The sequence below is a fragment of the Dendrobium catenatum genome, unplaced genomic scaffold (assembly GCF_001605985.2).
Source record: "Dendrobium catenatum unplaced genomic scaffold, ASM160598v2 fragScaff_scaffold_867, whole genome shotgun sequence".
Lineage (NCBI taxonomy): Eukaryota > Viridiplantae > Streptophyta > Magnoliopsida > Asparagales > Orchidaceae > Dendrobium > Dendrobium catenatum.
This window is the reverse complement of record NW_021319329.1, coordinates 28,774-56,375: the sequence shown is the minus strand read 5'-3', so window position 1 is coordinate 56,375 and position 27,602 is coordinate 28,774. Positions and strand designations below refer to the sequence as shown.

Sequence of the window (27,602 nt, the reverse complement as noted above, 5' to 3'; positions counted from 1 at the left end):
AAAAAAAAAAAACTACTTAGATTCAAGTACAATTTTTATAATTAGCCACAAGTTTATTATTTTAATAATTGTCATATAATCTCGAAAGAAATGTATGTGAAAAATATGAGGACGTATAGGGATGAAATTTCAGTAGACTCTAGTTAATAAAAGTTAACATAACACCTTATGTAATATAATAGTCACACAAACTAATCAAGCATTTTCATTTAGTTTTGATCAATAGGCCGTCGGGGCACCATAAATACATGGCATAATGGCCGCATACCCTGCAATTTATCTTGAAAGAACAAACATCTATAGTGGCGCAACAATTTTGCCAACATCTAATCTATGCCAATTGCACCAATTGAACGGACATTCAAGATGGTATATGAGCGTGCATAACAGTTTTCGACTATAAAATGAGCAAAGAGAATTTTATCATTGTAAGATAATAAAATTCCTCAACTGTTATCAAAAAGTTAACATCATTGGCTTTTCATACAGCAACTGCAACAACATGAAAGGTGAAACCAAACTTCATTTGCACTCTCAATTTCTTACAACTACTTGACTACAATAAAGATTTTAACCAATCAAAGCAACAACAAATGAGCTTAAACCCTAAATCCTAAACCCAACATAATTGAAAAATATGAGGATAATTACTAGTCAAACTCTACATACATATGCACGCACACACGTGTTCGTAAAGAGTAGAAACTTCCAATATTCTACGCATTAGATTTATGCATGCGTGAACGCGCACAAACTCCCATGTGCGTGCACACACTCTTCAAGGACGAGCACACAAATGTGTTCTCTCATGCGCCTACGTGCACACACATATTTTGATACAAATATGAATGAAGATAAAAGGAATAAGATATTCAATCGCAAATTCATATTCTCACTCTAAAGTACAATTGATCAAGCTAGCCATGGAAATGTGCAGTGTACTTAAATGAATGAATAAAGTATAAACATCCAAACATATAAGCATCCATTTCAAAGCTTAAAAGGAGCTTTGTATCCCTTGACTGGTTCTCTCTCTCTCTCTCTCTCACAAAATTATGTTCTACACTTCAGCATTTGACGGGAAATATACAGGAATAAACAAAGGATTGAGCTTTAGAACAAGTTTATTAGTCAAACCTGTAAGTCTTATTAGACAAATAAATAGTGTATAATTTAATCTTCTTTTATGTTTCCACCATATTTCTTCCTGGTGATCCTAATCCTTCTGGTAGAAGGAGAGAACAAGATCTGTATGTACAGAGAAGAGCTGGGTATCCACAAGCAACTGCTCGTACATGAAACAAGCAAAAATACTGTCAGAATTACTAATGATTCATTTACTTTGATGCAAACTACACTAATTTGTAAACTCTATAATACAGTCCTAAATTTGTAACCAGTTGATCAAATCAGTAAAAAAAATTGCTAAACAGATCTAATGTGAAGATTTCATGCATAATTTGATCATCAGATCAATCAAAGAAATAAATTTTGTTCTGAGAACTTGATAGTAAAAGTTTAGAGAATACCTTCATAAAGGGTCTGTCTCGGCTTGGAAATGACTCGATGAAACTCTCTTTAAGAAGTAAAGACACCTAAACGAGCATATATGAACAATAAATATTAGTCAGTCTGATCAGTATGGGGTGAACTTCGAAGAAATTCCACTAGATTAAGAGGATGGAAATGCTTTCAACGACGTATAAAAAAAAATAACATTATGCTTTTTGGGGTTTTGTGAAAGAAACAAACCTTGTCATCATTGGATTGTACATTTGTTATTGTGTGAGATCGAAGGTTCGAGCAAAGAGAATCAAGGTAAGACCTTAGAACAGCTAAGAAACCTTTAGCAGCTTCAATCTACAAATATAAGAAAACAAATCAATAAGCTTTAAGGATGATGAAGAAGATGACAAAAATGACAATCCAATAAAAGTTGATGCTAGAAAGTTAATTAGGACTTCAAAAACATAACATTTGGAATCCTGTGACTTACCTGTACGTCTGTACATTCAAAAACTGGCCTTTTTCGGGCTAAGTAGCTCTCACCCACAAGCTTTGCATGATAAGGGCTCAAGGATGCCAGTAACTCCTTGTGTTGTGGTAAATGGGGCATTAAAGGGGACTTCACCTACTTTTTCCAGAGAAGAAGGCATAATTAGATCTACTAAAAGAATTGTCCATAGTAAGGCAACGGCTTGGGTTTCTTACTATTTACTTAGTTATAAGCTGAAAAGAAAAAAAAAGTGCAAGCATGATTATAATAATTTTTTTAACAATAAGTTTACCTAGTAATAAGAACATGCGAACCTTAAGTCAAAACAAACTGGTAACATAATTACATTTAGGATCTATCTGGATTGAAGGAATTGGAAGGAAGCTAGTGAATTTTCTTTTACAATTTGGAATTATGTGTGGTTCCACATAAGATTTGATTCACCGAAGAAATGTTAATGAATATATTTTTTCATTGATAATTTCCTACCAATTCTAGTGAAAAATAAGAAAAAAAGTATCCGGTCATTATTATATCCTCTCTTTACAAGAAATAAAAAAAAAAAATCAATTTCTCATCAATCAAATAAAAAAATTTCAATTCAACTTCTTTCTTAGTAGAAAATAATATTAAACTCTTTTATTATTTTCATTGCCATTTCCTTCTAAGTTTCTCAAACCAAAACAGAGCCTTGCACAGGAAAAATAAATTAAAAAATAAATTTAAAATAAAAAAAAAAACAGAGCCTTTCAATCACAAAAAAATAAAAAAAACTCTGAGAACCAATTATTTGAAGCATGGATAACAAAAGAGTTGATAGTTTTCATCAGATATGCATACCATATACAATAGTAGATTTAATATATATACTGTAGATTTAATTGCTGGAAAAAGTAGGACTTCTTAAGGTATTAACATTGAGGGAAGTTCAATGTATCATAGACTAGTACCACAATTTCATAATTGCGCCTACTATGTTCATCAAATATTTCATTCATAAATGTCTTTGTATCACTACAAAATTGTGAAAAACTAAATATTGCGCACACAATATTTGTAATATTTACAATTGGACAAAATGGACTTCTGAACTCTATACGATTTGGGGGAATGACCAGAAGAGCCATACATAGCATAAACAGGGAGACACTTAATACACATGCAACAATACCAGTGATATGAATTTGTGTTTCCTACTTCTTTCTTCAATTCCATATCTCTATAATGGTTCAAAAAACAAAAAAATTTATAGCTGTTCAAATGATATTTTATATTAGAAGTCTGGAGATATTCTGACAGTATATAAAACAATAGTGAACCAATAAAGCTAAAAATAGTTCAAGAAGTTATTTTAAACATCATACGCTATCTAGTCTATTTTGCATAAAAAATAAGGTATAGCAAATCAGAATTTAACAATACCTGGTTTTTGTTTACATCAACCAAAATTGCATTGCATAATTTTGATTGAACCTCAGCAGTTTTGTCTTTTACACCAACCTAAACACAGGACACATCATTTATACACAAATTAGATAACAATCTCAGAGAAGATGTAAAGGGCCAAATTAATATGAAAGATTGCATCAAAGCATCAAAGTTAAGAAAAAAAGAAAAGGGTTGAGCATCACAGTTTTTTAAAAAAAAGGTTGACTAATAAACGGATATTTCAAGAAAGACGGCATCAATGGTACCCATCACTTGTGATTTTGTAAGTCCATTGAAATTATACATATAAGCACATTTGAAATCATATATTTAGCATCGATTATAATCACAATGGACAACTCTATAAAATAAATTAAAAAACTAAAACACAATTAAAAGTATGAAAAGAATAAAAAAGGAATCAACATGACAACCATGTTACAAACTCAATACTTCCAGAAATGTTGAACTTATAATAAAGAAGAATATCTCGTAGCACTGCGTTGGGCCAGATGGCCGTGATGAATGAATGGTTCCTTGATTCGAAATTATTGATGATCAAACACAACTCAAAAGTAATCGCCAATGTTAACATGGAAAATATCAAGTTAGAAAAGTTCTGAGCATTTTGTATTGTGTATGCATATTTGGTTGTACTTGAGAACATTGTAATTATTATTCTATTATAAATAGATGGATCCTCCAATAATAAAATACAACAAAGAGCTTTGCCCTAGGATATTAAGGCAAAAGAAGTTCTAATCCCAAATCCCCTCTCCCTACCAAACTCCTCTCTTCTTTTGTCTCCTAACCCCTAGCCCCTGCATACTATCATCAATGCATAACCGCTATCTCATATTGCAACAGATGCACAATGCTAAATGTCTGTTTCCATGTGCCCTATCATGCCCACCCACAAACTCACAGCTCACAAGCAGCTACCATGTACCCAAGATGTTACCAGAGCAACACAAGCTCTTGCATCGCCAATTCCTGCAACAAGCTTAAGCAACAACCCTACATGTACTCCCACCCAAGACATATCAATAAGATTGCATGACCCTAAATAAAAGCATACAATAGAAAATGAGATGGAGGTTCTTATTGTTTATCATACTAGGAATTTGAATACATATCCGCCCTTTCATGTCGCCAAGTCTTCATAGTTAAGCTCTACCTTGATGGCTCTATTCAATACTATGAGGCTCAATTAGCAAGTAAAGGATATACACAGGTATATTTCATATATTGCTTCGAGATTTTCCCCTGTTGCTTAACTTAAAGATATATGTTTTCTTCTATCAATTACAATTAATCAAGGATGAACTATGATGCAAACAATTGTTTGCAATACATTTCCTTATAAGAACCTTATTGAAGTTGTTTATATGGAGCACCTCCTAGGAACATTTCTCTGAGAGAGACCAAAAGCATGCTTCAGAAGGCTATATCTGAGTTGAAACAAAATCCTCAAGCATGGTTTGACAAACTTTACAAGGTTCTTGCTAATGTTAGACAAGGGAATAGTGTTGTTGTTCATTTTATTTTTATTTTACACTCTTCCTTTAGCACAATAATTCTTGTTCTGTATATACAGAACTTCTTCACACTAGGCATTGACGCTATAGGTATTGTTGGAAAAAAAACATTATCTTCAAAAGATGTTTATAACAAAAGATTTTGGATGCTAAAAGTACTTTCTTAACAATGCACACATATAGTAAAGAAGATTTCTCTCTTTCAAAGAGAATAAGCTACAAATCTTGAAGAAAAGTGTTTTCATAATTGCAAGCCTAATGGCTCACTCATGGACTCTATAAACATCTGAGATGAAGAAAATTTTGAAGAAATTTCTCATTATAAATGCTTGATTGGTAAGCTTATTTTATCTGAGGGAAATAGATCTGATATATCCTAGGTGAGGCTAATCAACATATGAAAAAAATAGAAAAAGAAGAATTATAAGACTCTATTCAAACGATTCTGTAAAAAAAATATCCTAGCAAAAGGACAAATCTATCAAAGAAGTAATTACCAAAGGTTGAAGCTTATACACATGCTGATATGCTATCCAATGTAGATAAAAAAGTCTACTTTTGGATGATGTATCTTTGTTGGCTGAACTCTTATTACAAGAAGAAAGAAGCAAATAATTGCAGATATCTAGTATTCAAGTAAAATATAGGGAGATGACTCACTCTGCTAAAATGATACGAGTAAAATATAGTGATGTTGTTTTACCAAAGAAGATCTTTAATCATGTTGCACACAAAGAACAACTGGATGAAATTATCAAAGCTTTCAAACATCTCTATTTTCAAACGTACATAATAAATTGGACATAGTTTATATATATATATATATATATATAAGCCTCACGGACACAGAATTGCGTAAATAAGAAACTAAGGATTTTTCAGAATTATCTTTCTTTACCTCTAACCATGTCTCCTAAAGAAAAAATCCAAAAACACACAAAAACAATAAAAAAAAACATAAACCCTAGATTTTCTTACACTTGAAAAATCTAACCCTAAACTAAAAAACAAAATAACTAAAATCCAATGTGGAGTACTCCTAGAGGGCGGCCGGAAACTTCAACTTCACCGGAGAGAGGCGGCGCCGACGGGAGAAGCGGCGGGAAGGGAAGCCGACGAGGGCGGGACCTCTCTGTTTCGCGAAAACAGCGTGCAGGGAAGGAAAATTTCGGGAGATCTAGAGCTGCGCGGGTTCAAGCAAGAAAAAACACTTCATTTTAAGTGGGTGGGCCCTTTCCCATGAGGTGTACGCCTCTACTAGAATTGCGCAATTGCGCCTCTGAGGCGCGCCTCAGTCCAAGTGAGGCATACACCTCTGCCAGAAGGGGAATTGCGTAAGCCTCGAGGCGGTTTTGGTAAAATTGCGCAGAGGCGCGCCTCTTATTGCGCAATTTTAAATTATGTCATAAACAAGTAATCTAAGTTACTAATATTGTTGACCCGTAGCCAGTAAAACAAAAAAGAATAGAAAAGAAATACAAATAAAATCCCTTACCTACTCTGCCACAGCCCTCCCACGCACGTCGCGCACGTCGTCGCTGCTCTTCCCACGATCTTCGCAGAAGGCTCGCACGACTCGATGTACCATCCCGCACGACTCATTTGAGTCGCTAAATACAAAAGAGGACGAGGCCTTCGGCCTCCGCTCGATCTCTTCTCCCCGGCCCGCTCTCTCCCTTTCTCTCTCGCTCTCACTCGCTCCTCCGGCGATATCCCTTCCAAACGGATCAGAAGTTACGCATTTTTACTCGGAAGCGAGCACGAGAGCTCCGCTCGCTGTGCAAATAACTTTCCTCCGTTCGCGCGCCTCTTTGGCCCTTCGCCGCTGCCCGACATTGCCCATTCAACGACGTTCCTTCCTGTTGGATCGGACATTGCAACATTTCGATCGGAAGCAAGAACAGAAGCTGCTCGGTGTGAGTTACGTCAATTAGTTCGGAAGCTTGAACGAGAGCTCGCTGTGGAAGGAAACTTTCTCCCTTTCACGCTTCTATGGTCGAACCCGTAAGCAGAGAAGAGAGGGGGAGGATTAATTTGTTGGAATTGTGTAAGCCTTATTGCGCGTGGTGGAATGGGACCCCGGTGCGGCGCCTACGGCGAGGCGGGGTCACTCATAAGTACCCCCGAGCGGGGGGAAAGCTAATTGTCTTTTAAACAGGTATCGTCAAAGACATCATACACGCCTTTATTGCGCGTGGTGGGAGGAAAAATCACGACCACGGTGTCCTCGTCCGAGGGCACCCACCATACACGCCTTTATTGTGGGTGGTGGAAAGTCCCAGTTTCTCGTAGTTTTCCCCTAAATGGGGGAGACGCCGGAAGGCTGCCGAAATTTTGGGTGAAATTACGATCGCACCCGGACCTGTTTTGAAATTAAAATGAGCAAGTTGCTGACCAAGTTTAAACTCAAGGAAGAGCAGGGGACTTATACTTGGACTTGTGGACCAAATGCATATAACTAATAATGAAGATTTTGAATTTAATCAAAATGGAATGAAAACAACACAAAGAACAAGCTCAAATAAATATAAGCATATGAATTCAAACTCAAATAGTCAAATGAACTCAAATCTAATTGAAATGAGCATGATCTTGGACATTTGAACTAAAGCAAGTTGGACTATATGGGACTTTAATTTGGACTTGAGCTTGAATAATAGAACAAATGACTATGCTTGGACTTGAACTCAACAAGACTAAAGGACTTGAATATGAACTGGGACATGCAAAATTGACTACAAAGGACACGAATTGGAACTTGATTTGAACTGGGCTTGAGAGAACTCATACTTGAGTTTGATTTGGACAGCAGGGGACCTACACTCGAGCTTGTGGACTTGATAGAACTCAAACTTGAAAATGACACAAGAGTTAGCTCAAATGACTAATGAAATATCTGAATCTAAATGAAATAAGTTAGAACTTGAACTTGAGTTGAGCTTTAAGCAAGTTTGACTTGAGCTTTTTCAGATTCAAGCTCGAATGAATGAGGGATAATGTGTGGCATTTACATTAACCCTTACAAGTGAATGTGACTAAGATGCAACAAATACAAACGGCTGCAAGACCTTGTAGGAAGGATATCGCAACATCCTCGTCACCAATATCAAGTCCTTACTATGCCTGTTGATTGAGATGGCAATACTGGAGACCAATAATGGAGGACCCGTCCTCTACAAACAAATACAATCATCGACCGACCTGAGATTGGTGAAAGTTGGGTAGGATGCAAGAACAATGACTCTCCTACAAATACTTCCAGGAGGTCGTAGCGGGTACAATGAGTCCCTGCAAATGAACACAACCTACTTGTGGATAACAACAGTGTGTATATCGTAGGTACAACGAACCACTGTGGGCTCAAGTACAGACATCCCCCCACCTGAGATTGGTGAAAGGTGGGTGTGATACAAGAACAATGGGTCTTCTACAAATACCTTTAAGAGATCGTAGTGAATAAAGCGGTCCCCTGCAAATGAATACTTGTGGGTAACAACAATGGGTATGTCGTAAGTACAACGAACCCTTGTGGACACAAGTACAAATATCACCTATGACAGTGGTGATCAAGATCTTCAAGTACGTCGGGTATAAGGGCAACTCGATGTACGAAAAAGTACACCCCCCTGGCAGAATCGAAAAGGAAGTTTGAACAAATTCAAACTAGAATTGTCGGTGTTCCAAATTCTCTTCTTAATCCTACACTTAAGAAAAACAATTCTGGTGTCCACAAATACCGGAAATAACAAGTCCACTACAATGACGATCTCAAAATGAGATCTTTTCAAGGCAAAGCAGCGGACTTCAAAGTCTAGAAGAAACTCTCCCCGGTTAATGAGAAAGGTGGGAGTTAATATCAAGGTGATAAGGTGCCTCACCGCACCAGATGCTACGCCACCGGATCTGCAACACTTATGCAAGCAGACAAAAGACGTCTACAATCTACAACGCGTCGCCACCGGATCCACAGCATTCATGCAAGCGGACATAAGGCGTTTACAAATATTCCAAGAATGCCCCCCCTGCACATGCACCGTAGCTTGTATACACATAGGTACACTAAAGGGGAAAATACAATTTCAACCCGCATGGGCCCCGACGAGCATGTCATTGATACACACGTGACGTCTAGGGATGCTGCGCGGGTTATTAAATTTGAACTCGATCCTCCTAATAAGATAAATAGGAATGGACAGGATTCGAACCATCAGATAAATATACGATCACAAAGTTGACCGGAATATTTATTTTATGCATTCATATTAGGCCTTCAACAAAGAAAATTCATGAAAAAAGGCACAAAGCCTACGAGAAACCCGATCCTCGATCAATAGCTTGGTTGAGTTGATATGGTTCATTCAATAAAGAGAAATGACCCCGAACACCCCGATGATGGCCGCGTTGATTGAAGATCTCAACCGGAAGGGTTAATTTCAGGCATTTCCAAATGCCTCCCAAAAGTCCACTCAAAAATCCAAAAATCCCAAAATTTAAGATATTTAAAAATGAAATCTAACCATTAACCACTTAAAGCAAAATCCATCCGCCCCCCGCAATAGTTTGCCGGGGTGGACAAATTAAAATTTAATTAAGCTCACAAAGAGCTAATTCCTGGTCGTGAATATCACTAGGATCCATTCTCAAACAATCTTCTGCCAGTAAGGACGTGGTATGTGTCCTCTAACAAGTGGTTTTGCCGCCAAATGGCACTGCAGGATAAACGGTTATGACCCGGGGCCCTCTAAACCGAGTGGTTTTGCCGTCAAATGGCAACAGGAAATACTGATTATGGCCAGAGCCAATACGCTCCTTATTGGCATCAAATCCTTGAGATATGAATCAATAGGATATGATCGATAGGGCACAAAGCCCTCTGTCAGCTAAGGTTAGGGGTGTCAATATTTGACACGACCCGAAAACTCGACTCGAAAATTTCGGGTTAGGGTCAACCCGACCCCGAAACGGGTCGGGTTCGGGTTAAACATTTTGACCCATTTCAAAAATAGGGTCGGGTTAACCCTTTGACTCGTTTTTGACCCCAAAACTCGATTTTGACTCGGCAACTCAAAATTGACCCGATTTTGACTCGTTTTTTACCCGCAAAAGAGGAAATAAACACGTTTTTTACCCGAAAAAGAGGAGATAAACCCGTTTTGACCCCAAAACTAGCATTTTTTGTTGGAAACGGGTCATTCGGGGTGGGTCGGGTTCGGGTCAGGAAAACTGACCCTTTTTCAAAAACGGGTTGGGTTCGGGTTGACCCGAATAGTGCCAGGTCAGTTTCGGGTTCGACCTGAACCCGACCCGTGACCCGAAATTGACACCCCTAGCTAAGGTGGATTCAAATTTGTCCCCTTAGACAAACATTCACCCCATGTCTACAAGGTACCCTTGGACGAAGCAACCCATGGCTGCCGACAAGGATCCTTCTGTCAGGTTGGGTCGACTACCTCCTCTGACTAAGTAGACCATGGACCACGATAGCCCGGGACGATGGATCCATGGGATCTTGATCGGGTCCATCATCCATTCCCCCACCATCTGCTTTAAGTGCAAAATGGTGAAATTTGTACTTTAAATATCAAACTTCTCAAATATTTTCACTCAAATTCCCATATTCAAACCCAATTTCCAAAACCAAACCTATGCTGCTACTATACGCCAGATAACACGTATTTCTACGTATCTGATTGACGACTAGCCTTAATCGAAAGTTCTCTCTCGTGATCGGGAGGGGTAATTAACTATAGGGGCTTGCGCCTATAGGAAACCAGAACTCAGATCATAAAGTCCTCACAAAATGAGGGCGAAATCTCTAGGTAGTGACTTATCTACAAACTCATCTTCCTTCCAAAATTTACCCCGGAACTTATTCCATTAAAACTCCCTCGCCGAAGCAAAAGCACAAATTAGCGCGGCGGGGAGGCCAGCGTCGAATTATCGGAGCCCACAAATATTAAAATTTATGAATTCAAAAGTCTCTATCACTTTCTTCACTTAGTAGATCTTCATTAGAATTATCATTATAAGGAATTATTTTATCTCCTATCTCATACATAATTGTGTCAACATCCTCCAAATTTTCCTACATATCTTCAACCTTAATTTCTTAAAGGATTCATGTCTTAAGAAAGGTAGGGGTAGACCTAAAAAGACTTGGTTAGAAAATATTAGGAATGACCTTTCTTTATTAGATTTAAACGAGAATTTGGCTTTTAATAGGACACAATGGAGAAAAAGGATTCATGTAGCCGACCCCACGTAGTGGGATAAAGGCTTGATGTTGTTGTTGTTGTTGTTGTATCTTCAACCTCAACCATCTTCCTTGGCTTATAAGAAGCAGCAGCGTGCGGCTAGGAAAACAAGCAGCATTAAGTGCAAGTGCAATGTGTGACTGGGAGTCGCCAAGTGCATGCAATTCCTATTCTCCATTTTTTGTTTTAGGTATAAGTGGAGAGAAATAACAAAATAAAATTTATTTTATGTATTAAACTTATAATTTTAAAAGCTTTAAATTAGCTGAAGTCCTGACACCTATTTTTTTAGGCTTGAGCCTCTTACAAGTTGTGTAGAAGCACATTTTCTCAGCCTTATTGAGGTATATGCCTCATCAGGCTAAAGTGAGGCATACATTTCATGGCATTTTTTTAAATTACTCTGAGGCAGGACTCTTATTGCAAAATTCTAAACAACGAGCATCGATAAATATAAAGTTATAAAGAATGTTCACTATGTTTATTTTTTTGTAACTTATAAAAAAAAATCTTGAACTCAGTCCTCTATTTTAGATATGGAGGTCCTCCAATAAACAAAATATAACAAAATAGCTTTTCATAGCAACAGCTGAAATAATACCTAGTCAATTTGATTCTCCTTTATTCCTTGATCTCCAATTATTTCTCCCATACCATTTTCTTCGTGTTCTTTCTTTTGTTTATTCTCAATAGAGACACGTGAATTGGTGATCCCCAATGTTGCCATACTGGGAATCTAAATTTACCGTTGACTTAACAATCTTATTCTTATGGTCTTCACACTTCCATGGGCAGGGCATGTCTTTACAATGGTTAACATCATTTGCATCTAAAGTAGATTATATGTGGATTGGCTTTTAGTTTACTTCCTCAACATTTTGCATATTTGATCTAAGTTATGAATACATCATATAGAAAGCATAAAAAAATAATCATTCTTTTAATCATTTACTTCATTTACTAACGTTCCAATAAATTTCCAGTGTTTAATTTACATATAGCACAAGATCTTGATACATCTACATCAGAACCACCTCGTACATAATAACTAAAAGATCAATCTTGTATTTTCTAAAAAACATAAGAAAAAAAAAATTGTAAGAGATAAACTGCTTCTTTGACCAGGAATAGCATACTTTTCAAACATTTTAAGGACTATCATGCCACCGAACTACGAAATTTTTTAAAATACACCAGCTAGGGTGTCTAGAAATACATAAAACATACACCAACTTGCACTGTACATGCAGTATCAGCAAGCAGGAGAGCGGTATAAAACTCAAGAAAGGAAGAGTAGATGCAGGATCTACTAGCATAGAAAATTTATTGAGCATCTTTCAATGACTTCATAACGAGCTCACTATCAAGGAAGCATAAGCAAGTTCCAGTCAGAAAAATAAATAAATAAATAAAAACTTAAAATGTCTTGAGAATAGTATTAAAAAAAATGCAGCAGTAGGAAACTGCTCTCAAAAAAAAAAAAAAAAAAGGAGATTTAAATGATACCTTGCATGAGAACTTCAGAATTATAGCAAAGAAAAACAGGCTATGATTAGTAAAAAATAAAATAAAAAGCATCGACATGAAAATCCCTAAATATTCCTATGAGTACCTTGTCTATGACTGAAAAGAATGAATAAGAAAAGCCCAAAAATATTTCTCACAGTACTTTGTGCGTGAATTAGATGTAAACGCCAAAGGAAAATCCAAAGAATCAGTAGCTATGTAAACTTACAATGTATGGAACAGGTGCATCCAAAAAATCCAGCATATCATTGGGTAATACCTGGAAGTACCACAGTTTTTGGGGGAAGATTATTCCAAAGGAATTTAAGTATTTAAACAATAGATCAAAAAAATGCAGTACCGAAATTATTTTGAAAGACCGCTGCAAATAAAATTATTATAGAGCCAGCTTAAGTTACTTACCGGCATAAGGAGACTCTGCCACTGATAAGGACGAATTAATGGGATTATGGATAAAACTGAGGCAGATAATATTCCCTGCACATTCAAATACAAATCTTTTAAAAATTAAATAACAGAAACATAATTCAGATTGCATAGCATGCTTTTGGTGTGTGAGAAATCCAAGACCACAAACTAATGGATTTTAAAATAAAAATTGTTCAAGTAAATTTTAAATTTTATTTCAAGTGAAAAATGTTATAGAAAGTACTTGTAGATCTCGAGTATTTCCTATCAATCTTTAGAAAACAGCGAGCTTTCTCCACAAAAATCCGCCCAAAACCATGAAAATAGTAGATAATTTGTATTATTTGATGAAAGGTAAATGGAAAATAGCAAGATACAATTGATCCTCTATTCAAGAGGAGGATCGATCTCTCCCAAATCTCTAGACGCCGCTAGAGACCAAAAGGAAAACCTAACTCTAGGAGATTTCAAATTTCAGCCAAATTCAAGATGTCCTAACCCTAAAAAAACAAACTATTTAATGCATACAGTTCAAAAGGAAATCTTTAAACAATCCCTACATTCAAATTTCCTTCCCAAATCCCTCAAAAATCCTTCCTAAATTGCTCCACTTGGGCGTTCGGATCACCCGATCTCCACAAGAGGCGGAGATCCCACCTCTGTTGCGCTTGGCCGATCCCGTGCGGACCGGCTGGACCGGTTCAAACAATACTCCCCTTTCAAAGATCCACCTTGTCCGCAAGATGGAAAGATGACACCCTCCTCCTATCCTTCTTCATCACAAACGGTAAGAACCTGAAGAGTTCAGTCCTTACACCTGTGCCCCGATGTATACCTCTCGTCATATCTGAAACAGAAGCCCTTCACCCTCTTCTCTTGTAATTATGTTTCTGTGAACTTCTTGAAGTTGTCCCCAGGTCTTCCTCCAGTAGTCTTCTCCTTCGAAGTCTCCCTAAGAGTACCTGGTGTTGGTTCCTTGGGTGCCAAAAAAGTGGTGGTCATCCTATTTAAGCCTCGTGAGCTGCAACCTCCAGTTTTTCTCTCCAAGTGCTCTGATCCTCCACCAACTGAGCTAGCTCCATAGCATATCCCAAGTCACGATGTCTCATTACTCTAACTACTGCCCAGATCTCTGGTGTCAATCCCTTCATGAAATTTCCATCTAGCACTGTCTCAGGAAGGAGTTCCAATCGGCTAGCAAGATACTCGAATCTCTCCAGGTACTCCGTCACTGAACCATCCTGTGCCCAACTGAAGAACTGCTCGTAAAAGTCTCCTCCCCAGCCAGTTCAAAAACGTTCTACCTAACAATCCTTAAACTCTCTCCAACTCCGTATGGGTCGTCGCATGTCCTCCACTGATACCAAGACAAAACCTTCCCTTCTAAACATAGGCCCACCGCCGTCAATCTTTCCTCCTCTGTCAGCCCATTAACGGCGAAATATCTTTCTTCCTTGTAGATCCACCATTGCGCATCCTCTCCTCAAAGATTAGCATCTTCAGTTTCCTCACTCTCGAGTCACACCCGTTTCCCCTAAATCCTCCATAACCTCCTATTCCTCTAAGTGGAGGTGCTCCCCAATTGTCATGATCTTCCCTCATGTGATCATACCCAAACCATCTTTAACTATGATCAAATCATAACGAGAAATAAAGATATAAGTCTTAAAATGAGTGGATAATCTCTCTCTCTCCTTGCACAAACTCAAACACAAACACACATATAGGTGTGTTGACCTCTCCTGTTGACCCTCTACATTCACTTGATTTCAGCATTCAAATCAAGGATATGAAATCTTGGCCCAATCACCTATGTACCTCATGGTGTATAATTTTTCTTTGTTGGATGACAATATGAAGGTTTGATATGCATTGCAACATCAGGGGTAGTGGCTAGGGTGAACATCAACACCTTATGTTCTAAAATATGGTATATACTACTTTTGGAATCTTCTATACCACAAGGGAAGTAATGCTTTAGGGTTATAGTAGAAGTATAAATCATAAGTGAAGCTGCATCTTTGGTGAATGACCATGCTTTTTAATATATTTTTAATCAACATTAAGAACATGTTTTATGAACACAAGTTTGATTGGCTACTGCTCACATGGCCGCATAACGTTTATTATTGGAGATCTTGTGATCTTTTGATCTTGTTATCATGGAGAATTGCCCTAAATATAAAGGAATTGCTTGCTATGTTTGGAAACTAATATGCTTTGTCGACTTTAAATGATAAGATTACAAAAGCTTAAATCTATGAATTTGAAAACTTCCTTGACAGAGTAAAACTTAAATTGGGGTTCGAAGACCATGCACAAAAATAGTTGTTTTATTATTTTCCTCTTCTTCCTTTCAATTTTCCTTATTTTATTTCTTTCAATTTCATCCTTGTAGCTTTTCCTTGCTCTCTTGCTTGGATTAAATCTCACCTTCATGAAATGGCCTTCCGAGTGTCTTCATCCTCTTAAGCACAAACAAAACAATTATGAACATTAATTATCTCATCTCATGCAGCTCAACATCAACAGTTAAAGATGTTTTGTCCACTCTTAGATCTCAGTAATCCCTAACAAAATAGTTGTCAATCAAATTGTTCTTGCTAAAATGTTGATCATAATTTTATTGCACACAGCATTGTTGTTCTGAATTTTAAGCTATACAAAAATTGTTTGTAACATTTAAATAAAATTATATAATTTAAGGGTCAATCAACATTCAAACGGTTAGATCAAGATATTTTCCAACATCAACCATCTCAAATTGAATGAAACTACACGTATATGCACAACTTCAATTTGAAATATAATCATGTAACTTTAATCTTTAACAATATTATCCTTAATCATTGACAAATATTTTGTGAAAGATTAACTCAACATCATCACATGAACACAATTCATTTTATCATAAGCTTGATGAAGATCGATTGAAAATTTTCATAAATTTTGATCTCAAAATAATTAAAAAGTATAATCATGATAAAACAACATAGAATTTGTTTATGGAGTCACTATGATCAATACATAATGAGAAATAAAGATATAAGTTTAAAACAAAATGGATAACTTGACAAGTGTCAGCATGCATGCTCCCAAAATAACCTCCTCCAGAAATCATTTTGCCTCCTCTTTTTTTCAGCACCTAGGCCGTCCTAAACTTGTTCGTGCCATGGATCATGATCAGGTGTTGATAAGCTTTAGCCCAGCTCAATACTCATCAATATAAAATGCCTCCTTTTGTTGATCAGTTTTCCATTGAAAAGGATGTAAATTTTAATTTCATTTCGTAGACTTTTACGTTCCCTTCTAATCTATCCTCCTAAGACCTACCATGTCTTCACTGATATTCTTCATGTTGATCATAGCAACATGACAATTCAGCATAGGATAATTTGTTATTAAACTTCACACTAAAACTTAGGAGGTTGAGTTTGATCTCTAACATCTCAGCAGAGTTCAGTTTAGAGAGGCAGGGACCCAACAAGTCTAGCAATATTCGTATTGCTGCTTGAGCTTCCAAATTAAGCTTTACAAGAGACTGCCAGTTTTTCAAGGAATGCTGGTGCTGATGTGAGAGATTAGATTGATTTCAGCAATGTTGGTGTAGTTAAAAGATTTTTATAGCACTTAAATATCCATATTTAGCCTCACTTCGCCCTAATAAATAAAAACATAAAAAAAGCCCTTCAAATAAACTTTTAATTGTAGTAAATGGTGCAAAAGTACATCAACTTATGGAACGACACAATTCACAGAAGTAAACAATAATTGAAAACAACTAAGAAAACTCATCAAAATCCAGCTTCTCAACTATCCTTGTGCTTCCTCTCATGATTACCTTCTTACGCATCATACTTCACCAAATATTATCACCTTGCAAAGAATATTTTAAAAATTAAATATAAAATGCAATACCTATAGTTTTTAGTTTAAGTTGGTCCTTTAAGATAAAATACATTAAAAATATGATTATTTATCATTAATATCAAGAAGCAACTCAAGGAAATGCTTCAAGATGTCTTGTTATGGACTAGGAATGATTAGGCCTTGCGGAAATCGCTCATATCAACTAATATATTTCGAAGCTCCTCGATAGTTGGTTTGTTGATGTTAAATTCCCCTTAGCAATGAAAAATAAAGAAAGTAGGTTTCATAGTAGTCATAACATAGGGCAAGTAGATTAGAAGGCTTATATGGAAAGGTTAGCAGTTCTTATCAGGGGTTCCTAATAAGCACAAGCCCAATGAAAGGAAAGCAATGAAAGCAAAAACAAAAAAAACAAAACAATAGATCACAATTTAGAAAGCCGTGGAAGCATAAAATACTAAAAAGACAAATAAAGAGTAACAACATTCAAAATGGAAGAAAAACAAAGTAATTAAAGACCTACCAGAGTAGAGCATACAACCACAATTTGTTTTTCCAAAAGAGCCCCAGCAAACATGGCTAGCACCTGAAATAGAAAGTAGCAATTAAACAGCATAATGCCAGAAACAATTCATCCAATTACCATGTAAAAGGAAGAAAAAATTTATTATGAATAATCAGCCAAAGCTATAAAAACGAAAATACACATCATCTGTAGCTAATTGCAGCCTCTTTTCTAGTCTTATCTCCAACATGGTAACTCAAGATTAGAGGTCAACATATTTCCAATAGTTGCATGTTATAGCTTCTCCATCATGGCTTCTCATTTTTCGTGCCTATGATGAAAAAATGCACAACCTCAAAGTCCATGGAAAAACATACTGGCATGGAAGAAAAGCTATGCAAGAGAAGAGAGACAAAAAGGAAGAGAGAAAGATATGAGATGGCGGTTTATTGTTGTATTCAATAAATCACCATCAAGTGCCTCGATATAAGACTAAAGCCCCTTATATAGAATAAGACTCACATTAAAATGCATTAAACTTTTTAAGAAAATAAATGCAATAATGTGCCAAATATATATATGTGTGTGTGAAAGAGAGAAAGAGAGAGAGAGAGAGAGAAAAATGGCAAAATAGCCCTAGCATTATTTGTATGGTGACATGTTAATCCCAACTATCTAATGTTCAATTTAGTCAATTGACTCTTTATATATAATTCAAAATAATCGTCTGTTAGACTATTTTGTATCAGTTTAAGAAGTCAATGGATTAGTTTGGATCAAATTGTGGAGGCTAGGGACAAATTTGGACACATTAGATAACTTAGGGCTAAAAATGCCCCCATAAATAATTGAGGGGCCATTTTCAATATATATATATATATATATATATATATATGACACCATTAATATGTGTAAAGATCAAGAAGAGAAGGAAAAAATCTAAAATTGATTGTTGACAATTCTACGAGACAACCAAGAAGTATACAAAGAACAAAAGAATAAAACAAAAAATAATCTAGAACTATTCAAGACAATTGTCTTAAGGCTGAATATGTTGCTGAGATGAATCTAGCTATTGAATTCTAGATCAAGAACCAAAAATTTTGTAGTTCTTGGCGGCCGGAATAGGTTGACTACGGTTTTCTTGATTTCTTGTGAGAAGAGCAGCAGCTACATGCTCTTCTTGGTAGGGAATTCGACACCGTTTATTGGTTGGAAGGTTGTTGGCTAGCTAGAAAGATCTCCCAGCAACAAGAAGTGTTGGGCTGTTGGCTGGTTGGAAGAAAGACTTCCAGAGACAGGACTGTAGACTGACGAAAGAGGAGGAAGAGGAAGTCCTGGCTATCGGCTGGTTGGAAGCTGGGAGAGGGAGGAAGAAGATTCTGGCTGGAAGGGCAGTTGACCACCACCAGGAGACTTTCAGTATACATAGAACAAGAGAGTTATGACTGTTTCCTAAAAACCAAAATTTGAATTTTAGGGTTAATGAATCTCTATTTATAAGCTTTTAACTAGTACATAAAGAAATAAAATAAAATAAAGATAATGTTTGACCACCATGTGTCAATATATACATATATAGACAAATGCTTAAAATTTAATATAAAAATAATATGACAAATATGCTTGTCCTGCATCATTTCACCAAGGCTGGAAAAAAAATAACTACTCTCCAAAGAGTTGGAAGGTGACCTTAATGGATGTAGAGATTAAGTCGACTCATATACAGCTCTATGTACACCCAAAAGTAAGAAAGCAGTGTAGTCTAGTGGTCATGGAGGTAGCCAAATGCCATCATAAAGAGCCAATGGGATTGTCGGTAACTAAATCATCTTTGGAGAATTTTTAGATTTAAACGATAATTTAACTTTTAACATGACACAATGGAAAAAAAGGATTCATATAGCCGACCCCACGTAGTAGGACAAAGGCTTGATGATGTTGTTGTTGTTGTTGTTGTTAAATAATATATGGAGAATTTAGAGGATTCAGAGTTATACATTGACACATCATGAATTACATGAGCTAAAATATTAAAATAGATTGATTGTTATGTTGCTGGCAGCATAGAGTCAGCACATATGAATGAATACTCAGGATTTGATCTAGAAGACAGTAGTTCGCCAACATCAGGAGTATACGAGCTTGATGCCAAAGTCCCTTATCAGATCCTAGAGCTCATTCTTCATGATAGCCATTTTCAATGGACAATTCCTAAAGGAGAAAAGAGTCAAAATGGTCCCTCAACTTTTTGTGAGGAACCAAAATAGTCCCAACTCTTTTGAACGACCAATTTGGCCCCTCAACTCCTTAAAAAGAGGCATTTTTTGTCTTAATATCAATTTTTTGGGTTAATAGTGTTAAATCAAGGAGTATTTTAGTATTTTTTTAACTAAATTAGTTATTGAATGTAATTTTCAAGTAATAGTAACTTTTAAAAAAAAATATTGAACATTTCTTTAATAAAAAAATATTAATAATTCTAGTTTTAATTTCAAAAATTATTAAAACTGAATTAGAATGGCGAGTGGTGACGATGGTGGCGGGTGGAGGCGGTCGGCGTTGGTGTCGAGTGGCTGTTGGCCATGATCAAGCAAGCTTGCTTGTAGTGTAAACCGTTCTCACTCAAAATAGGGCAAATTTGGTTTACCATGAAAATGAATTAGAATGGTTTACACTACATTTACTTTACTTTGGATTCATTTTTCATCCAACCAAACACCAAATTGTCAAAACCCCTGCACTTGGAATACTTTAAACCCTAAAATACTCCAACCAAACAACCCAATTAAAGAAGAGAGATGAGAGAAAAAGAGATTCATTAGAGGTAGCTCATTGTTTTATTTAATAAATCTCCAGCAAGTGATCTAATATAAGACTGAAGGCTCTTAAATAGAATATAGCTCATAATGCATTTCCTAAAATGCATTATTTAAAACATATTAAAAAAAGGAAATATGCTTTTAAAACATAATATAAAAAATAATCAACAGACCATGCCTATCCTATATCATTATGGCTTCCCACATTTTTGAAACTAATTGCCATGTTAATAATATTTTGGAAGTAACAGCACTACTAATTTTACTATGCCCCACCATTCTAGCTTTAATTGCATTAGCGGCTAGATATGCAATCAAGTTGTTTTCTGACACCCAAGAAAGTAAAACCACCCATGATACTTCACAATTTTGTCCTTCTTCAAATTCAGTTAACTTGTGTTCTACCTAAATTCCTTGCATTATGAACCATTATCAGTGCTAATTATTGGTTCCATCTTTCAAAATCATGCAACGAGGCCCTTTTGAGCCTATAAGATTTTGCTTTCCCAAAACCATTCCTTTAATTCTTTCAAGAATTACCTACGTACATTTTCAAGCCTCAAGCAACCACATATGCATGCAACAGTCCACACAGATAAAGCAGTGGCTTCCTCCTCTGCCAAAAGTGCACTCTGTGCCTGCAAGGCACCAAAACCATGGACTGAATACTCAGGATTTGGTTGCAATTGTCACATACCTCATAGTTTGGGGAACACTACAACATTTTTTTGTGTCAAGCCAAGTACCAGAAATTGCATACCTCTGCCACTTCCAAACTACTGCTGAAAGATCTGAGATCTATGATGGATCCAGCAATATGAAGGAGAGTTTCTCCGGGTCGATGAAACTTTAATGAATGCAAGTGTTCTAGAGGCTGAAATACTAGAGTAGAACCTCTATCAGGGGATCTTAGCTGATAATATTCACAAATTACCTGTAAGGATCCATGTCCATTTGCCTGAAAATAAGGCACAACATAATTGGAAGGTTTAGTTCAAATTCTTCAATAATTATGAACCATACAACCATGAAAGATTAAACAACCTTGGCCCATTCAAGAATGTCATCATGATCATTAGAATCACCATGTCCAGAGGAAGATGGCTCTTCCAGTTCAGCTTCTGACATGTTAGTCCTGAAGCTTCTTCCTTCACTAGGAGAACCCTGTAAACTGCATTTAAAGTGTTATTTTAGACATTAAAGTATAGCTTTATTATTAATAAAAATTTCAAACCTAATTAAACAAACATTTAATACCAATGTAGAGCCCTGACACGTTGAATTTCAATGTCAAGACCAGTGTAGCACATGAAAATCTTATAAGATCCAGTTCCAACGACAATTCATATGAATTCCTCCATTGAGTAATTATTCTTTCATATGAAATTATGTAGAAAAAAATGTAAACCTATCAAAACAACTAGATTGTACTGCATAGAACAACATGCTCAGTGCTAAATCACCTTATAAAAGAACTTCAATAATGAATATCTCCCCTTCTCCATCAATTTTGGTATTAGAGCAAATGTCTAGTTTTTCTTTTGATTTACAGACACTTATTTGTCAAAGTTAAAGCTTAAACTCATGCATTGCAAATCGACACATAATCCTTCATGTAAACTCATCTCTAAGTCTTCGCATTTGCAACATCCATTTTGATGTCGAAAGGATGGGGTGGGGGGAAAATTTGAAAATTGAAATTAAAATTAAATGAGAAAAAGGGGGTGGTTAATTAAATTCCATAATTGGATATCCAATTAAGGAATTAAATAACTAAGAGGGGGAGGGGCCGGCAGCATTAAGAGGGGCTTGGGAGTTTATGGAGAGAGATTTAAAAGCTAGCCAAGTGAGAAACCTTAAATTAGGGAGGAATATTTAAATCAAATCCTATTTGAATTTGAAATAGGTTTGATTTGAATACTTTCCTAAAAAAAGATAACTAAATTAGGGAAAGGATTTGAAATTTAAATGCATTTGAATTTAAATTCAAATACTTTCCATATTAAACACATTCACAATAGGAAATAAAGCTATCAAGCAAGATTGACTCCAATCAAGAGCAAAAGGGGAAGGGGCGGTGGGTAGAGAGAGAAGGGGCCGGTTATGGGAGGAAAGGAAAAGGAAATTAATCAAGTCTTCAATTAAGGGAGAAAGGATTTAATCAAATACAATTCCAAATTGATTGGAATTTGATTTGAAGAACTTTCCAAAAATAGGAAATGTTTTGAATTTCAAACTAATTGTATTGGAATTCAAAATTCTTTTCAAATTATCTTCAACCTAATTTGGGAAAACGAAGGGGAATGAAGGAGGGAAGAGGCTAGGGGTGAGATGGTCGGCCGGCTATGGAGGTGGAGGGGTTTATGGCCGGCAGTTGATATGGATCAAGTGGAGGAGGCTTGTGGCTTTGGAGGGGTTTGTGGGAAAATCGGCCGGTGGCAAGTGGGGGATTTTGGTCGGCGGTCAAGGGAGGAGGAGAAAAGGATTTAGGAAAAGAAACATACAACCGTGAGCCCGGACACATCCTGCAGCTGATGGGTAATACGTTGCCCTTCTCCAAGGGACTTCAAGCCATGAGCCCGGAGCCATCCTGCGGCTGGTGGAAGCTCCGATTCACTCCCATAGAAATCTCATCCAAATTCTCTCCAAAGAACACAAGTGCAAATCTTTATTTTTTGTATTAATAATCCATCATTGATCTAATACAAGAGCAAGGTACTCTATATATAGTCATTAAAAGAAACGAAAAGACAATTTTGCCCCTTAGGCTTACATAAGACAAGACCTTTAAGTAATAGTAAAAACGAAAAATGCATAATTAAATAAAAAATACAATTAATAAACTAAGATAAGATGGAGGGATCTAAGCCGTCGATTTTCGTCTCTTCCTTTGATTAACGTTCACCGTCGGATGTCTGCATCATTCTCCCGGGGAGGAAAAGAGCTCGACTCCGTCGAGTCCGCACCGCAGGTAACCATGCTCTGATACCAAACTGATGTAGAACGGATGGGGTGGGGGAAATTTTGAAAATTGAAATTAAAATTAATAAGAAAAAGGGGGTGGTTAATTAAATCCCATAATTGGATATCCAATTAACGAATTAAATAACTACGGGGTGGGAGGCGACAGCATCAAGAGGGGCTTGGGAGTTTATGGAGAGAGATTTAAATGCTTGCCAAGTGAGGAACCTTAAATTATGGATGAATATTTAAATCAAATCCTATCTGAATTTGAAATAGGTTTGATTTGAATACTTTCTTAAAATAAGATAACTAAATTAGGAAAAGGATTTGAAATTTAAATACATTTGAATTTAAATTCAAATGCTTTCCATATTAAAACACATCAACAATAGAAAATAAGGATATTAAGCAAGATTGACTCCAATTAAGAGCAAAAGGTGAAGGGACGGCGGGTAGAGAGAGAAGGGGCCGATTATGGGAGGAAAGGAAAAGGAAATTAATCAAGTCTTCAATTAAGGGAGAAAGAATTTAATCAAATACAATTCCAAATTGATTGGAATTTGATTTGAAGAACTTTCCAAAAATAGGAAATGTTTTGAATTTCAAACTAATTGTATTGGAATTCAAAATTCTTTTCAAATTATCTTCAACCTAATTTAGGAAAACGAAGGGGAATGAAGGAGAGAAGAGGCTAGGAATGAAGTGATCGGTCGTGTATGGAGGTGGAGGGGTTTATGGCTGGCGGTTGATATGGATCAAGTGGACGAGGCTTCTGGCTTTGGAGGGGTTTGTGGGAGAATCAGCCGCTGGCAAGTGGGGGATTTTGGCCGGTGGTCAAGGGAGGAGGTGAAAGGATTTAGGGAAAGAAAGATACAACCGTGAGCCCGGACATATCCTACAGCTGACGAATAATACGTTGCCTTTCTCCAAGGGACTTCAAGCCACGAGCATGGACCCATCCTGCGGCTGGTGGAAGCTCCGATTCCCTCCTATAGAAATCTCACCCAAGTTCTCTCCAAAGAACACAAGTGCAAAACTTTTTTTTTTATTAATAATTCATCATTGATCTAATACAAGAACAAGGGCATCTATATATAGGTCTTAAATGAAACGAAAAGACAACTTTGCCCCTTGGGCATACATAAGACAAGACCCTTAAAGGTCAAAACGGAAAATGCATAATTAAATCAAAAATACAATTAATAAACTAAGATGAAATGGAGAAATCTAAGCCGTCGATCTTCGTCTCTTCCTTTGATTAACGTCCACCGTCGGATGTCCACATCACATTTGTCATCAGCTTTGCTCAATCCAACAATCTCAAATCTCTTATCTCACTCACACACCCCTCGCATCATCATTGCATGTGAATCTTTTATGCAATCTCTACTGTCGTCGCACCGACAACCTAAGACATAATCTCGCATCCCATAGCTGCTGCAATGCACACGTACACGCATATGCAATAACATCTGCATATATTATAACCATGTCCCTTTCTTGCACATAGCCATCTTGCAAGTGCATCCTGCTTGCGTTCCATTGATTCTCTTTAAATGTTGCACACTTTTGATTGTTGAAAATTCATGCCCGACACTAACAAGAGTTTGTTTTGGGTCAAATTTTTAGAATGCAAATAAGATTGATGATAAAACAAGACAAAGATTTCATCCTCATTGTGAGACTTTATGATTTAGTTCTAGGATTCTGATAGGCACAAACCCTATGATTGATTTCATCTCAAACAGATGAGAGAGAACTTTTGTTTAAAGCTAGTCATTAGACATTAAATGCTTATCATATAATAACAACAATTTCTTAATTTAGAATAAAAAAATTCATACATTTCACTTAATCCAGAAGATGGGAGAATGTTGAAAAAGTTGATCAAAATCACATGGCTCAACCATCCAAAGTTGTTATTAATTTTGGTCTACTTAGTCAACAAAGGTAGTCAATCAAATATGGCCATGTCATTATAGGTAACTATGGGTTTCGTTGTCCAAAAGGACCTATTAGATCTAGAGTAGATGTTAATCTAAAGAAATAATTTTAAGTAGACCTTAGCTAATAAAAGAATATATGCTTTATCAAGTGCACTTTATAATTCACAACTTAAGGGATTTAGGGATATTGGAGAACATCAGAGATAAAATTATGACTGTAAATCAATTTTATCAATTTATGAAAAAATTATCCAGTCAAAGAGTGCCAATCATAATTGTTATTTAGTGATGCTATTTAGCAACAAAATCACTCAGTTAGAATAAATGTATTACATCTTTACTGACATGAAATCGTCTGAGAGTACTCCAAGCGATACACTGGACATGATATTAGCTTTTTCTGAGCTGAGCATAGTCTTATTCACAAACTATTATGGAGGACAAATGGATATGTCCTAAACTAAGGGTGGTCAATTTTACTCTAAACATTTTGACTTTTATAATTTTTTTAATATTTTTATCTAAATTTACACTTGAAATGCTTGAGGTTAAGATTTGGAGGCATTTGAAAAATAAGATAATGTCCGATTGAAATTTACATAACAACACAGCCATCAAGGCATGATGTTTGAAAATACTTATATTTGTAATTTCAAAACTTTATTTTAAGAATGAATCTTCTGATTATGATGCAGAATGAGGGTATTTATCATACGGGCTACTTGTTTGATTGAAATTTATTATATTTAACCTTGTTGATTCTACCTTCTTGTTTGCAAAGGATTTGGTTCATCTGGTTCAAAGCTTGTCGACTCTAATTTTTGTGATGTGGATGATCACTTAAGAGCATGCATACATGTTGAATTTGAATTTTGAAGAGTTTGAATCTCCAATATATTTTTCAGAATTTTATAATATTTGCACACATCTCAAAGTGGAGCAAACAGTAATGACCAGCAGGACTAGCTCAATGGAACTCAAGAAATTTGAGAGGGTTTCAGCACATGAAAAGAAAAGAAGTGGGTGGTTATATTTTATTTTATTGCATATATAGTTTAGTTATTGATTCAATGCATTGATTTATAATGTAACTTATATGTATTCTAGTTCAATTTTAAAAGGACTATTTTATAATAAAATGAGAAAATAGAATTACAATAGAATGTATATATAAGATAATTGCATATTATATAGATTGATATGTATATGTAAATGAGAATGAAATGAAAAGAATGAAGTATAACATGAAATGGAAATATTATTTGCATGCAAATACAAGAGTTTATCCTCTTATGGTATTGGTTGGGGATGCAACGTAACCGTGCATAATAAATGAAAAAAGAAATAGAAATGATAATGATTGTACATTCATTAGAATAAAATTTAAATGGTAAAACTAAAAAAAATGAACTGTTAAAAGAATAAAAATTTAAAAGGAATAGAAATCCTAAAGGACATTTTATCAATCAAGAATTTATAATACTTAGCTTTATATTAAATATTTATATGTAAATAAAAGTAAAAGTTCGATAATTTAGTATAACTACTTACATGTATGTTTACCGTAACTATGAACTGTAATTTACCATTGAGTTTTTATTGAAAACTCAAATTATTAAATGGACAATTTGATAGGAAACCTTTGTAAATCTCAGGCAGACCTCATAGAAATCTAAATTTCAGCGAGATTTCACCAAAAATCTCCGATCAAACTCAGAAAAAATATCACTTATATTGTAAGAATTGATGAAAACAGAAAGAAAATGTCATAATACAATTGATCCTCTATTCGAGAGGATGATCTATCTTTCCCAACTCTCTAAATGCTGTTAGAGCCCAAGAACACCAAGGAAACACGAAATTTCAGCAATACTCATGATGATCCTAACACTAGGAAAACATACTCCTTAATGCATACAATCCAAAAGGAAATCTCTAAACAACCCCTGCATTCAAATTTCCCTCTTAAATCCCTATCAAAACTTCCCTAACTGGCGCTGTTGGTCCCCCGGATCGTGCGACTCATGCGAGAGGCGGACTTCATTCTACCTCATACAGACCCGGGCTGATCTAATGTGGACTAGCAAGGCCGGTCTAAGAATACCTCCCTCCCAAAGAACAATCTTGTCCTCAAGGTGAAAAGATGAAAATTGATCCTTCACCCGCTCATACGGTTCCCACGTGGCATCATGGTCGGGTAAGTGCTTCCATTTGATTAACACTTCCTCGATCCCCCTTCTCTCGTACCCCTTTTAACTCCAGTGGTTCTAACACCATCTCTAAATTCTCCGTCAGGGTCGCCGGTAACTCTGAACTAGTTGCATGCTCCCCAATGACTCTCCTC

The 27,602-nt window shown here is 36.1% G+C and overlaps 1 protein-coding gene across 2 annotated transcripts in view; it reads right to left on the bottom strand.

The window, feature by feature from the left end:
* Window positions 1-864: 864 nt before the first annotated feature.
* LOC110106365 overlaps window positions 865-27,602 on the bottom strand; it is a gene marked incomplete at its 5' end in the record, with an annotated part of 53,550 nt that continues 26,812 nt past the window's right edge. Inside the window, 11 exon segments of one of the 2 annotated variants that reach the window (XM_028697086.1) lie at window positions 865-1,285; window positions 1,530-1,595; window positions 1,753-1,860; window positions 1,997-2,131; window positions 3,419-3,496; window positions 12,952-13,002; window positions 13,146-13,220; window positions 17,545-17,607; window positions 20,897-20,986; window positions 21,109-21,306; window positions 21,393-21,519. In XM_028697086.1, the coding sequence (XP_028552919.1) occupies window positions 1,217-1,285; window positions 1,530-1,595; window positions 1,753-1,860; window positions 1,997-2,131; window positions 3,419-3,496; window positions 12,952-13,002; window positions 13,146-13,220; window positions 17,545-17,607; window positions 20,897-20,986; window positions 21,109-21,306; window positions 21,393-21,519 (1,060 nt within the window). 2 annotated transcript variants of the gene reach the window in all.